A 13254-nucleotide genomic window follows, 5' to 3' on the forward strand; every position below is an offset into this window, starting at 1 on the left:
TATAGCACGAGAAAGGGATCACATGAAAAACTTTCTGTGAGCCGCGTACCACGCAGCCGCGTCAATGCAAGCGTATGCGTCACTAGACAGTTTTAGTATAGCGTTTGCGTTTTTTGCGTACGCAACACGCAAGATGTTTGCGTACGCTAAATTCAAAGCGCGATCAACACTTTTAGGTGAGCGTTTGCGGACCGTTCCGCAATAGGCGCTAAGTAGACATACAACATCCAGGTTCAGCCCCGTTTGGGTAAGTACCTAGCGCCACCACACATCGAAAAAAAAAATTGAGGTCGTTTTGATCCAAACCAAGCCAAACTCTCAAAGCGCGCGCTTTTTCGTTTTTGTCTGCAACCTCTGCTATTTCGGGTGATTTCCCCAGCCTTCACGACATGCCTTCAAGCATCCTGTGCGATCATCGCCTCCTCTCTGTGCTTACTTGGGCGGAAATCGACGACCTCATGTTGCCGCATGCGGAGCGATGGTTACTGAGAGGAGATTTTTCAGTGGACTACTTGGAGTACGAAATGAGGCGCCAACGGGAGTCGGAGCTACTGCGATACCGTTCCCGCCACGGACTGCTGGACATAGACAACATCGAGAGCTCCTTATTCAAACAGCAATTTCAGTTTGAAAAAGACGACATTACCGAACTGCTATGTGCTCTGATGGTGCCGGACACTGTTATTAGTGCCCAGAACGTCAAGGTGCCTGGCCGCGAAGCACTCTGCCTCACCCTTCGTCGGCTGGCGTACCCCAATCGATGGTGCGACCTAGAGCTCATCTTCGGGAGGCACACTTCGGTCATGTCGAGCATAACATCGAAAATGCTCAACCACATCGTCACCAACTTCGGGCACCTTTTGAATGACATTAACAACCATCAGTGGCTTTCCTCTCCCACTCTCAGGGAATTCGCTAATGTAAGTCAGTTTTAAGGCGAAAGCCTTTAATGCCTCGTACTGGGAATACTGGGAATCGAACCAGGGCCTTTGGCATTAGTGAACGCATGGGTTTCATAAATAAAATAAAAGGAATAAAAAATAATAAAACAAACAATAAAATGAAAAATAAAATAGAAGAATAGATAAAAACTAAAGGAAAAGAAACAAAAAGGAAGTAAATGTTAAATGTAAGATATAAAAACAATAAGAATAAAAATGAAAAAAATAAAATAAAAAACCAAAGAAACAGTGCGCCAGGAAAGGCTTTCGCCTTGCAGCACTTTAGAGAGCCAAAGTGCCCCTTGAATTTTATCACTCCAAAAATTAGACATATTGCGAAAGTGTCAATAGTTCCACGTCGCAACGGTCCATAAATGTGAGATACTACAATATTAGGATGGCCGCTGAGGCTACCTGACCTTTTTAAAGCTTTTACTATTAGCCATTGCTAGATCTCGTCTTCTCTGTTATTACTAGGTAGTTAAACTTTTTAGGCCCTTTACACCACTGATCACGTTCCACATATTTATTAAATCCCGCAGAAAACATTTTCCATACCTTGTGCTTGGCGCATGATGGCCTTAGCTGCCTATGTGCCATAAAACCCAACACAACACACACACACACACAATATTAGCAATCACATCAGCGCTGTGTCGTCCGTTTTCTTGTCTTTTGTGCTCGTCTTCGTTCGCGCTGTTTATTCAAGATGCTTAACCAATTAGCCCACCAAAACGTATTAATTAAATAGAAACCTTACACCTTAGCAGTGTGAGGTTACTATATGGTGCGGGGGCAGCAGTGCGCTGTTCATCTTTCTTTGGCTGTAACCAAAGATGAAGCATAAGATCAGTCGGTATGGATCGCCGCATGCAATTTGCCTGAGCCGAGGAAATAATTTATAGCGCAATTTCTGATTTTATCATGCAGGTTCCGTTACCACAGTGTGTTGTGCTAAAATTGTAAAAGCTCACATTTATGGTTTGTTATGGTCTGAAGGTTCATGTATGCCCCACACGGTTATTGATTAATCATTTTTTGTTGCTACAGGCTGTCAAAAACAAAGGTGCACCTCTGTCAAACTGTGTTGGATTCATTGATGGCACTGCCCGTGCCATATGTCGTCCCAAAAGGAACCAGCAGGACTACTTTTCGGGACACAAAAGAATGCACTGCGTGAAATATCAATCACTGATGTGTCCGAATGGTATCGTGTGCCAACTAGATGGACCTTATCCTGGAAGACGACATGATGCAGGTAAGTCACTGGGCTAGATTACGCAGTTATGGTTGTGTAATCTGCTGCAACGTGTCACAGCTTTGAAACTCATGACCTGGCGGACAAAAACATAGAATCTATCATACTACAAGTTGCACTTAGTGACAGAGGTGAACCGTGTTCCAAAGCCAGATTGATTTCAGGAGGCCTAAAAGTGTTCAGAGCTAACCTTGCTATGTACTTTGACTACAGGAATGGCTCTAGTTTTAGGTTTCTGTGCACGTGCCTTTATGTGCGTTTTTGTGTTGCAGGAATACTGGAGGCAAGTGGTGCATACTCCAAAATTGAAATGCTTGCCAGCGAGGAGAACTTTGTTATCTACGGAGACCCGGCGTATCCGTTGAAACCACTGTTGCTGAAGCCCTACGGAGGTGCTTTCCTGACACCTTGTCAGCAGGCGTTTAACCATGCGATGAGCCAAGTTCGGCTAGCGGTTGAATGGGGATTTGGGAAGGTCGCCGCAGAATTCGCGTTTTTAGATTTCAAAAAGAACCAGAATCTTCTGAGACAACAGGTGGCACAGATGTACAAAGCTGGGACTATTCTCACCAACTGCCACACCTGCATGTATGGCAGTCAGGTGTCTTCATACTTTAGCCTGTGCCCTCCATTGCTGAAGACTTACTTGACCCCATCTGCTACATAAAATGCCACTCTAATCCCTTCAAGCACCAATCAAACCTGCTGAGAGAACAACAGTCCTGCCTCATTAATATGACTCCTGTTAATATGGACGACATGAATTATGGACAACTTTTCTGGGGATTAAACTTTTTTTAATGTGTTCATACCTTGTTAATATGGAAACTCGCTGTGTGGTGAATGCACAAAGAAAAATGCTCAGAGCCCATAGGGGCTTTAAAGTGAAAGGTTGCTAAGTCTGCACTCCCTTACCATTTGCCATATTGCATAAACGGCTCTGAAGGAAAGTAGGTATTCTAATTCAGCAGCTCTTAGCCGACAGAGTCGTGAGGCCCTGGGATGTGAACAGATGTAGAAGGAACCAGTTCGTCTGGCCATGAGACGCCATGAAGCATATACACATATCCCTACACACGTGAAATGGTACATTATTTTGAGTGTAATGGCACTCAGGATAATACACTTTGGAAATCCCAAAACTGTGTCTCATCTCGGCTTCAATGATCCCCATTATGCACAGAACCATACCTTAACCATAACACGTATTTTTTTCTTTGCGATTCGTTTGCTCGGGAACCAAAGTGTTCATATTAAAGAGGCACGACTGTAACAACGTTTAGCTTGTATCCACATAACCTTGACACAGTGCTTGAAGGGACTAAGTGAATGGGTCGTTTCCTCATGTGCAGTCACACTAATGAAGGTAATGAAAGTACACGACTTGCAGGTGAAATGAGGAGTGGTATAGAATGAAAGCAATCATTTTCCACCATTGTCTTTGTGTACTTTAATTTATTTAAAGGAGGCATGCAAAGATAATATAGCAGAACCTGTTTGTGTAGGACATTGCACTTTCCCACAGTTGTCTTTGTGGACTACAGTTTATTTATTTTTGTCAGCAGGCGGTCCACGACGTTCATCATTGCCTGATGTTGGGCTGCAGAGCGATGACGTTCTTCTGCAAGCTGCTGTAGCAGTTCTTCTTGCATCCTAAGCTGTGCTGCATGCTTCTCTGCTTTGCGGCTTGCTTCCGCCTCCTTCAAACGCACCTCAGTGAGGGTTCGCTCCCTTTCCCACGCAAGCCGGCTCTCCTCAAGAGCCAAACGCCGTGATTCGAGTAGATTATCTTTTTCTTTCATCAGCATATCATGCCTCATCCTCTTCTCTAGAAACTCATAATCTATACTGTCTTGCTTCCTTTTCCCTGCAGAGGACAATTCACAAAACCTGTTAAGCATGCAACTAATGCAAATTGCTTCACAGGAACTTCATACACATGAGCTAAAATTTAGAAACACAGGTGAAACCACTGTTATTAACATAGCTGGCACACGAGCAACCCTTCGCATGTGAGGCCAATGTGAAATGGAATGCCTCACGAGTCGGCACCACTCTCACGGAAAGGTCTGAAGAATGCGGATCAAAGGCAACAAAGAATACAGCTCCTTTGCTGACATCCCTCTTACTTGAAAAGTAATGATGTAAATGCTTTTTGGGTCAAAGTGGTGAAGCCTGCATGCCTCAATGTTTTTCACTGTCACGTCCCAGGTGTGCTGGTGTTATCACTCCTGAGAAAAGAATCATTCATTTTGTTACCCTTCAGTGTCATGTATGTGATTAAACGAGCTATGCTTTCACTTCCCCTTGATTTGTGTTCAATTTTTGCGTCCAGGGATTTTAGAAAGGTTAATTGAGCCAAACTAACACCAAAGTCCTACAAATTTCCGTGTTTCTTTGTGTTTGTCTCTCAATGTTTGTCTCTCGGAAATCCAAACAATGTTCTTGTTGTCGAGCAAGATTTAGGGCTCATGTGTACACGTTTGTGACCAGAATAACAACGCTGATATTGGAGATAATAAAAAAAAGCTCTCGAGTGGCGAACCTCTATATAATGTGCCATAGAATCCTCGCATTGCTTACAGTCAACAGTGTATTGCTATGCACTTGAGAAGAATGCACTTGTCTCATTCTCATTTGGCATCAAGCCTTCGTATAATCTCTAGCTGCATGACTTCCTGCTCAAGTTGGTTCTGTTTTGCAATAACTATTTCAGAGTGCATATTTCAATCAGTATTAAGGCCTGCTAATTTTGCCTCAGTCATAGTGACAGCAGTCCATCCATATTCAGCTAGTGAAGAATTGATTCTGGCAGACCACCACTGGCAGCAAACCACTTTGATTAAGAAGTGCAGTGATAGATGTGCGGTTATATGAATTGTAAATAAACCGTGCTGCTTTCTTTCGGACTCTGTCTAATTTAGCAATGTTAGATTTAGTGAAAGGGTCCCAGATTATGACGGCATATTCTAACATAGGGCGAATAATAGTGTTATATGAAAGTGAACGTACACTGGCGGGGCCGAGCTTCAGAGCACGTCGGAGGAAAAATAGTTTGCGTAGGGCATTAGCTGTAACGTTGTCAACGTGCTCTGTCCAGGAGAGGTTATTGCAGATCCGCAGACCTAGGTATTTGTAAGTATTCACTTGAGAGAGAACTTTGTTTTTAGCAGTATAGTTAAACAAAAGAGGCTTCTTTTTCTGGGTTATACGCATGAACACTGTTTTATCATAATTAACGCACATTTGCCATTGGTCACACCATGTTATTATCTTAGTGAAATCGTCATTTAACCGTACTTGGTCCTCAGTAGTAGTAATCTTTTCATATAACACACAATCGTCAGCATACAATCTAACAGAAACTGAGATGTTATCGACAATGTCATTAATAAAAATCAAGAAGAGGAGTGGCCCAAGAACAGATCCTTGGGGAACGCCGGAATCAACGGGAACTGGAGGAGAAGGGGAATTATTTACTACTACAAACTGACGACGGTTTCTTAAGTAGGCTGTAATCCATGCGAGTAATTTGTCATTTTTTAGTACATTACCTAATTTGTGAAGAAGCTTGTTATGCGAAACTTTATCAAATGCTTTTTTAAAGTCCACAAATATAGCGTCAGTCTGCTTTCCTTCATTTATTGCCTGCGCAAAATCATGTATAGTTTGTACTAGCTGAGTGGCAGTGGAAAATCCTCGTCTGAAGCCATGCTGTGCATTAGTTAGAAAATTGTTTTGTTCAAGAAAATCTGCTATCTATTCTTCTATTCTTCTTGTGAATAGAAGAATAGATAAGAATAGAATAGATAAAATCTATTCTTCTTGTGAAGTTCATTGTGAAGTGGTTATTTTGTTATAAGTTGCAATAATGTAACCCTTTGGAGTTTTGGTTCGTGGAAATATTTATAGGTGCAACCAGCTTGTACTAATAATTTCTGTGCAACTGATGCACCACAATGCCTCCCGTTGAAAAGGTGTATCATCTTTTTGCAGGGCTGTTTATTTCTATAAGAACACGTCTTGCAAAAGTATTAAATGTGGAGACCCCGCTTACCTCGCTGCAGCTCACTTCGGGCAGCTGGCCGTGAGGAAGTACTGGCTTCACACGAAGACTGGCTCTCAGAAGCTGCTGCAGCAGGCTCTTGATCACTGCTCCCGTCAGCGTCCGGTAGGCTGGCGCGGGGGGAAAACTGCTCCAAGGGCCCCTCTAGCTGCTGCAGATTCATATTGCCATCTTCGTCGATTACGAAGAGCTGAACCCGTGACGCGCCCGAGTCATCTTGGCTGCCTGAAGTGGAGCACAAAAATCCAAACACATTAATCAGCGATGTCATGTAAATTTAATGACTAGATCTGCAGGTGGCCGCATACTTACTCGGTTGCAACAGGCTGTCATCAGTGACATCCAACACGACGCCATCCGCAGCAAAATCCCGAGCCCGTGCTCCAGGGATGCGCTTTGCTGGCACTGGGGGTTCAGGCCTTGCTCGCCGAGGCGCTCTAATTTTATGCCCGCCCTCCCTCACTATATCTATTATCTCTTGCAACAAGGGTTCCCTTTCGCTGTACTGTTCTTCAGTTCCAGACCTGCGTGTACGGGAACAGCTTGAAACTTTGGCACTCTTCACGTTTCGACTATCTTTTCATGCAATCAAAACAACTTACTTGCGCAGGTTCACACGATCGTTGGCCGCGTACTGGCTCAGCAGCAGCTCGGCACGTTCGCGCACAGCGCGAGCTGTGAACGCCTTTGCCGAATACTCGCCAAGAGTTCTTGCGATTTCGGCCCACTTGAGCGGGTTTGCGAATCGGTTGCATTCGCGAACCTCGCGCAAAAGCTCTATGTCATCCGCCACCGAAAAGCGCGCGCGGCTAGCGGCCATGGTTGTCACGTGTACGAAAACGAAACTAAAAGTTCTGAGAAGTGCTAAAAATGGCCGCTGCCATGACGACAGTGTACACAACCTGTCGTTAGGCTTACGGGCTTGAAAACGGACTGCTATCTCAGAAGTACCAGAAAGTTATCGCACATAGCATTGCGTCCCAGTGAAACGACAGAAAGCGGAAGCGAATACCACCATTTATTGCCAGTTGAGCGCCGAATAACTCAATGACGAGGTATTTTAGAACCGAAGCGGGCAAACAGGGCGCCGCCATGTTGTCTCCGCAAGCCCCGCAAAGACGCTACGCTATTTCCAGAAAATTGCGTGCGTACGCTAAACGCTAAGCTTCTTTTAGCGTTCTGCGCATGCGCATTCTACATGCGCTATTTTATTGCGTACGCAAAGGTTTTGCGTACGCTATACTAAAACTGTCTACTGACTAGCAGACGACAACGAAAACGCGCCTTTTCCCGACAGGCCATGGCGGCGCTGCTGTAGCATGGGCTGTCGGGTGGCATGTCGGCTGTCGACGCGCGCCGCGACACGCCAATGCATGGTGAGCGGCGGCGCCTGAACACACTACCCCATATCTAGTACACTATAGCATTGTCTCGGCGGAAAGTTGCTTGGCTTTTCAGTGCATCTGCCTTCCAGGGCTGATAATCGTGTTTCACGCACACAGCGACGCCTGATGAGGCGTTGTCAACTGGTTCAAGCTAGCAAGCACTAAAAAAGCAGCGCTGTGTTTTCGTGTGAAAGTGAAAAGCCAATCAAAATTTACCTAGCAAGGCGGGGCCATGTCGTAGGCATCTGACGCGCACCGTGCCTCGCCTCTAAAAGTGGGAGAATAAGAGGAAGTTCTCTTACAAATACTTGTCACTCGTACGGACAAGAGAAATGAAATCGTTGTGGACATAACAGAAAGGCCTCATAGGCGCCATTAGGGGTCGCTAAATACTCGGGTATCACAAGTCTGCGCCTCATGTTTCTATTTTGTATTTCGGTTTGCTTAAACTATCTGTCGATGCGCGCATAGTGTGAACCATCTCAATATTTTAATAATAACACGTGTTTTGTCCCTAAATACAACGGAAAAATGCTTCGCTAGGTTCCACCGCTTGCTTATTCGTGCTGTAGTTCAACGCATGACATAGCATTTATAGGTCCATTTTCTCTAATGAAGTTTACCTTGACAGAAGCCAACACCCACAGAAACCAAGGGGCACAGGGGATTTTTTTTAAATTATTTATTTATTTTGTGGGGTTGATCAATTTAGAATATTACTGAATATGTTATTACTGAATTATGCTAATATTCTAAATTGATCAACCCCACAGAATAAATCAATAATTAAAAAAAATCCCCTGTGCTCCTTGGTTTCTGTGGCTGTTGGCTTCTGTCATATTTATAACGAGCCCCTCATTCCCCTTCCTAAGTTTACATTGGCTATTTGAAATAATTGCAAATCCGCATCGTCTGCTGCGACACAAAGCCAAGCAATCCGCATATACTGTAATGATTCTTGCGACACATCTACAATAAACGAAGTTACCCTAAGAGAAGTTCGCCGCCACTTGCACTATAGAGTGGTCGCATACCATGAGGAAGCGAGATGTACCAGAACCACTGCTGTGTATGCGGCTCTACTTGGCTGTCTGTTGCTGCAGAGGATGCACATTTCTACTTAGTTCTGGCTGACTCAAGGAAGTAGTGCACCTGAACCAGTTATGAGAGAACAGGGGTCGGTCCCTGACTGCCACGTCACGCGTTGAATTCCTCTTTGAATAAACAAGCTGCATAGCAGAGGAAAGAATCTTACACGTCGCGTGTAGAGATGCAACGCGTGTTATTGTTAAAAATTTGGGAGGGTGTACATTGCATCATTAAAAAGTGTTTTTACATCTTATTACTGTTCGCGCATAATTCATTGATTAATCCTTGCGGAAATAAATATCTTCGCACCGACAATGGCACCGCAGTGTTCTTCTTTTCAAGCAGTGACGATCACTTACCTAAACCAGTGATCATTAAGCGGGTGTCAACATTTTTTCACAAAAACTCTTTTACATATTCAAATATGGCATAAGCTCTCTACAGTGCGCCTTTGTACGTGAATTAAGCCCTTTGTGTTAATTATTAGAAGGCGATACCGAAAGTGTTAACGAAAAAAAAACAGCAAGAAAACGCGGTTCATAAAGAGGAACAACTTTGACGCTGGCTTACCATTGATGTTGTTAGCGTTCGTGTTTCCTCCTTGTACGCGTCCCTACGTTGTTTTGTCTTTGCTCGCACGACTGAGAAAATTGCCCGAAATGTAGCATGCAATGCACTGAAAAGCACGATGAAGGAAGAGCACCGTGATCGCGTTGGCTGCTGACACTAAATAAGCAAATATCAGTGCCACGTGCTGACAGAACGCAGTTTAAGGAAAAGAAGGTGAAATCCGGACATCGCGACGAAGCGACGACGACGGCTCAACCGGACAGGAACTCCGCGCATGCCTGGAAAAAGTATCAAAGGTGTTTCGGTCTTAACGCCTAGCAGAGTGCCCTGTGAACTCCTGGACTCTACAGCCACGCGTTCGTGGCAGAAAAAAACAGCGTCCAGACGCGAGGAAAGCAGCTATGACAAAGTCATCGAAGCTATACCAGGATCGCCTTCGCAAGCGGCCGAGAAAGGAGTAGCGAGATACATCTTTTTCCGTGCCGTCGCCAGCCCCGAGTGCAGCCAGACATTCATGAAGTACTTGGATATTTGTTGGCAGATGAAGTTTTATTTGTGGATGAGGAAGTTGACATTGATTATTTTGTTGCCGTCGTGGGCGACGGCACAGCAGCAAAGTGTCACGAAACTGGCGCGTAACGACTTGTTGACAAAACCTTGGTGTCTATGCTTGGCGACAATGTACGGAACAGTACGCTTGCATTCTTACAGTATGCTAGTTCAGGCGTGGCATGAATAAGACCGCAATTTTTTGTGCGCAATAAAAATCGAAAAGCGACCCACATTTTGTTTTGTGGTTTTCAAATATGGCTGTTTGAAAGATAGCGCTGCCCTTTGCTACTTTTGCACCCAATAATTAGTCAAGTTTGGGCTCCTAGATGAGTTCTGGAACAGTGCTCTAGGGCACTTCAGCTTTTGCGCAGCAGTTTTTTGTGAAACTTGGTCACTAACACTGAAGTCTTAAGTTCTTGGCGTTGATTGCTGTAATATTCCTTTTGGTTTGCGCATTTGGCAGTACGAGCTACGAATTCCGATAAGAGCAGTAAGGAATGGCGAAAATTCTGAAGAGATAAATTTTTCATTCCAAAAACGAAGCACGTTCTGATACATGTGGTCTTTCTGGCGTTTTCTTCCTCATAATTTCTCAAGGCACACAATCACTTGATTAAAACACATAAGGCAGATAACGCTTATTAGAGTCCAGAGACGCGAAATATATTGTATGTCTACATATTGCGTTGGTCAGATGGTGTACACAGTTGAAGTTTTTAGATTGCTTATGAAAGTTAAAGGAATGACTATAACGTGCAATAGTTTGAGGGAATTGTGCTTTATTTCAACGCTGTGGTGCATCGCTGGAGGTGTTGTATTGACCGATTCTTACGAATAACACCTACTTCGTGGAATACTGACCTGCAATGTCATTTCAGAACAGAACATTTGCCTCATGGTACAGAACTATGACAACGAAACTCAATTGAGTATAATCATTAAGCGGTCATAGTAACTGTTGTTCAACAGAGGCAAACAAAGATAAAGTTCTTGTCACAAACAAGAAACTAACGCTGGACCTAGACACCATTAAACACACGCGAAAAAAGCTCCACAGATGCTCCTATTGTAATAACAAACGTTAGTGACTTATTAAAGCGTTGTTACCACACAGTTTTGCTCACTTGGACAATTGATAGCCAATTACCAAATAGTGGATCAAGGGACAACACAAATCAAGAAGATCAAGGAGGGATGGAACTCCAGCGAGAGTTGTGCAGTTCGTCAGATGAAAGAGTTCTGGTGCGAAACACGAAATATCCTTAAAAGAAGATGATGGCTTCTGTAGCAGATGAAGCTTTGAATCACTGCTGAACGACGCGAATGTCCTTCGTTGAGCAGCAGCAGCCTGCCTACACAGCCGAGCGGTGACGTGATGGAGGCAACGTAACAAAAATTGCGGCCACTTTCCGACTTCCGCGCCCTGTACACAGCACACAAACTGTCAGGACCTCACGACACCGATAATTTTGCACCAAATCCCATCTTCGGACATGAGTACACTAAGCGATCAAGTACTTGTGGTCACACGCCTGGTAGAGACACCGGCGAGGTGAATGCGGCGAGCAGGACTACCATTTCGGCAAAAAGGCCGCGTACACGGAGGGAGGACCTTCACCATGAGGACATAGTAAAATTACTGGCCCGTTGTTTGAAGGTGTTCGCTTGTACAGGGCATGTAAATTCATGTTAGTGTGATTTGTCCAAAATATTTTTGCTGATATTCAGTGTGTACTTGTGGTATTGCCGCTGTTTCTTGCCGAATTTTCACTCGTAGAATTTTCCAGTGGTGGCAGGAATCCGCACATGAAAACCAGAAAATGAAACAACCTTTCTTCAACGCAAAGAAAAGAAAATGCCCGAAGCGCCGAAAAGGCTATTGGCCGACAGTAAAATCTTTAAGCCCCACACTAATAATGCTCTAATAAACAAATGCAACATCATGGCATTAAAAGATTTAGTAATATAGGTGCAATTATTCGAGAATAAAATAACCATTCTTGTTATTACCCTCTCTTAAAGCACCAGTAGTTGACGCCAACTTCACCGTGGAAGTTCAAAAGAAATGCGTGCAGAAACAATGCTCTACTGTGCAGCACGTTAGCGGTCAAGCAACGAATATGTTAAAAAAATATCTTGCTAAAGGACTTATGCGTCTTACTGGGAGCTTAAAAAAAAACTTCAGGCTCCGCGATCAACTTTAGGCTCTGAGATCAAAAACAATGAGGGCGAAAGAGTAGTCCAGCGACAAGCGTCATGGGCAAAGGTTAGCGTCCCCCCCCCCACACCCCAACATTCTATCTCTCATTATTCTCATCTTGTAACTGCAGTCTTGCTGTCTACCTTCGGCTGTAAACGTGATGGCTAGTTTGATCCGTGTAAACTGATTGCCTCGAACAACCCTTGTGGGTTCCCTCCTTGACAGCCTGTGCGGGACATATTGCTGAAGCTATTACTGAAAGTAAAACTTGCGATTTACACCTACAGACCTCTATAGCCTTCTGACTTTATTCTACTGAAATTCTTAATAGCAACGAGAATGCAATCGCAATAAATAACAGACTGGTTAGGATAGGTCTCTCGCGGTAGCCACTTCGGCGCTTCACAACGAGGCTACGCCTAAATTAAGCAAGGATTAATGGAGGCATTCCTACAAAAGCAGTTAAGCACAAATGCTCTCTAGCCAGTGTCTTCTCAAAACCGAATATGTCTACAATGATTTGTGCTCTACTTAAGACAAGATAGCAGGTCAACTATCTTGCCCTTCAATAGTCACCAGGCAGGCCAACTGGTTTCGTTTTTTCTTTTCCACTGAATTTGTGGTATTTGTGGTACTTGTGGTATTTGGTACATGAGGCTTAACATCCCGATATTGCGGTTCTAAGAAGTGGCCAGACATCGCACAACACATGCGCGTTATTGCATCTTGCCCCTATCGAAATGATGCCGCCATGATCGAGTTTCGACAACGCTACTTCAGGATTAGCAACCGAACGACATAACAGCTTAGCCATCGCAATATGGCGTTCTATGAATAATCTGTTCGAAAACATGTATATCTGGCGCTGACAGAAGCTGTTTTTGACAGCCCAAATATAAGCGAACTGGCAGAGAAAATGCGTGGCCTTTTGACTCAGCAAGAACGGTGCAAACCATTCTAACTGCTCTGCCTTGTTTAGGTTCCCGTTTTCTCAGGAGTTAAGGGACACAAGTTCACTTTCCCGGTTATGCGGTGCCCTCACGGTAGAGTTAAAGGGTGATATGGATGGCGCATTGTACGGCAGTTCCTTCTTGGCAGGCCCAAGTATCCGAGTTGCAGCAGCAGACAACGCAGCTAAACACTAACAGGGCAGGACACGAGGGACACAGCGATGACTCAGGCGTTCCTGCACG

At 44.3% G+C, this 13254-nt stretch overlaps 2 protein-coding genes across 2 annotated transcripts; one reads left to right on the forward strand and one right to left on the reverse strand.

Annotated features, from left to right (window-relative positions):
- Positions 1–389: 389 nt before the first annotated feature.
- On the forward strand, positions 390–3051 carry LOC149339573 (uncharacterized). The gene is made up of 3 exons (XM_089550516.1): positions 390–920; positions 1992–2199; positions 2472–3051. The coding sequence occupies exons 1-3, from the start codon at positions 390–392 to the stop codon at positions 2864–2866; spliced, it is 1134 nt and encodes a 377-aa protein (XP_089406642.1). The 3' UTR covers positions 2867–3051.
- Positions 3052–3737: 686 nt separating this feature from the next.
- Positions 3738–6308, reverse strand: LOC149339574 (uncharacterized; the record flags this gene model as incomplete). Its single annotated transcript, XM_089550948.1, has 2 exons — positions 3738–4066; positions 6257–6308. Coding segments are annotated over 2 exons (381 nt in total), but the record flags the coding sequence as incomplete, so codon positions are not given.
- Positions 6309–13254: the final 6946 nt, after the last annotated feature.

The sequence above is a fragment of the Amblyomma mixtum genome, chromosome 6 (assembly GCF_055824585.1).
Source record: "Amblyomma mixtum isolate Tamu chromosome 6, ASM5582458v1, whole genome shotgun sequence".
Taxonomy (NCBI): Eukaryota; Metazoa; Arthropoda; class Arachnida; order Ixodida; family Ixodidae; genus Amblyomma; species Amblyomma mixtum.

Coding starts and splice junctions, on each gene's coding strand:
- LOC149339573 (XM_089550516.1), top strand. CDS start 390: ATGCCTTCAAGCATCCTGTGCGATCATCGCCTCCTCTCTGTGCTTACT. Junction 921..1,991: donor CTCTCAGGGAATTCGCTAAT/GTAAGTCAGTTT, acceptor TTGTTGCTACAG/GCTGTCAAAAACAAAGGTGC. Junction 2,200..2,471: donor TGGAAGACGACATGATGCAG/GTAAGTCACTGG, acceptor TTTGTGTTGCAG/GAATACTGGAGGCAAGTGGT.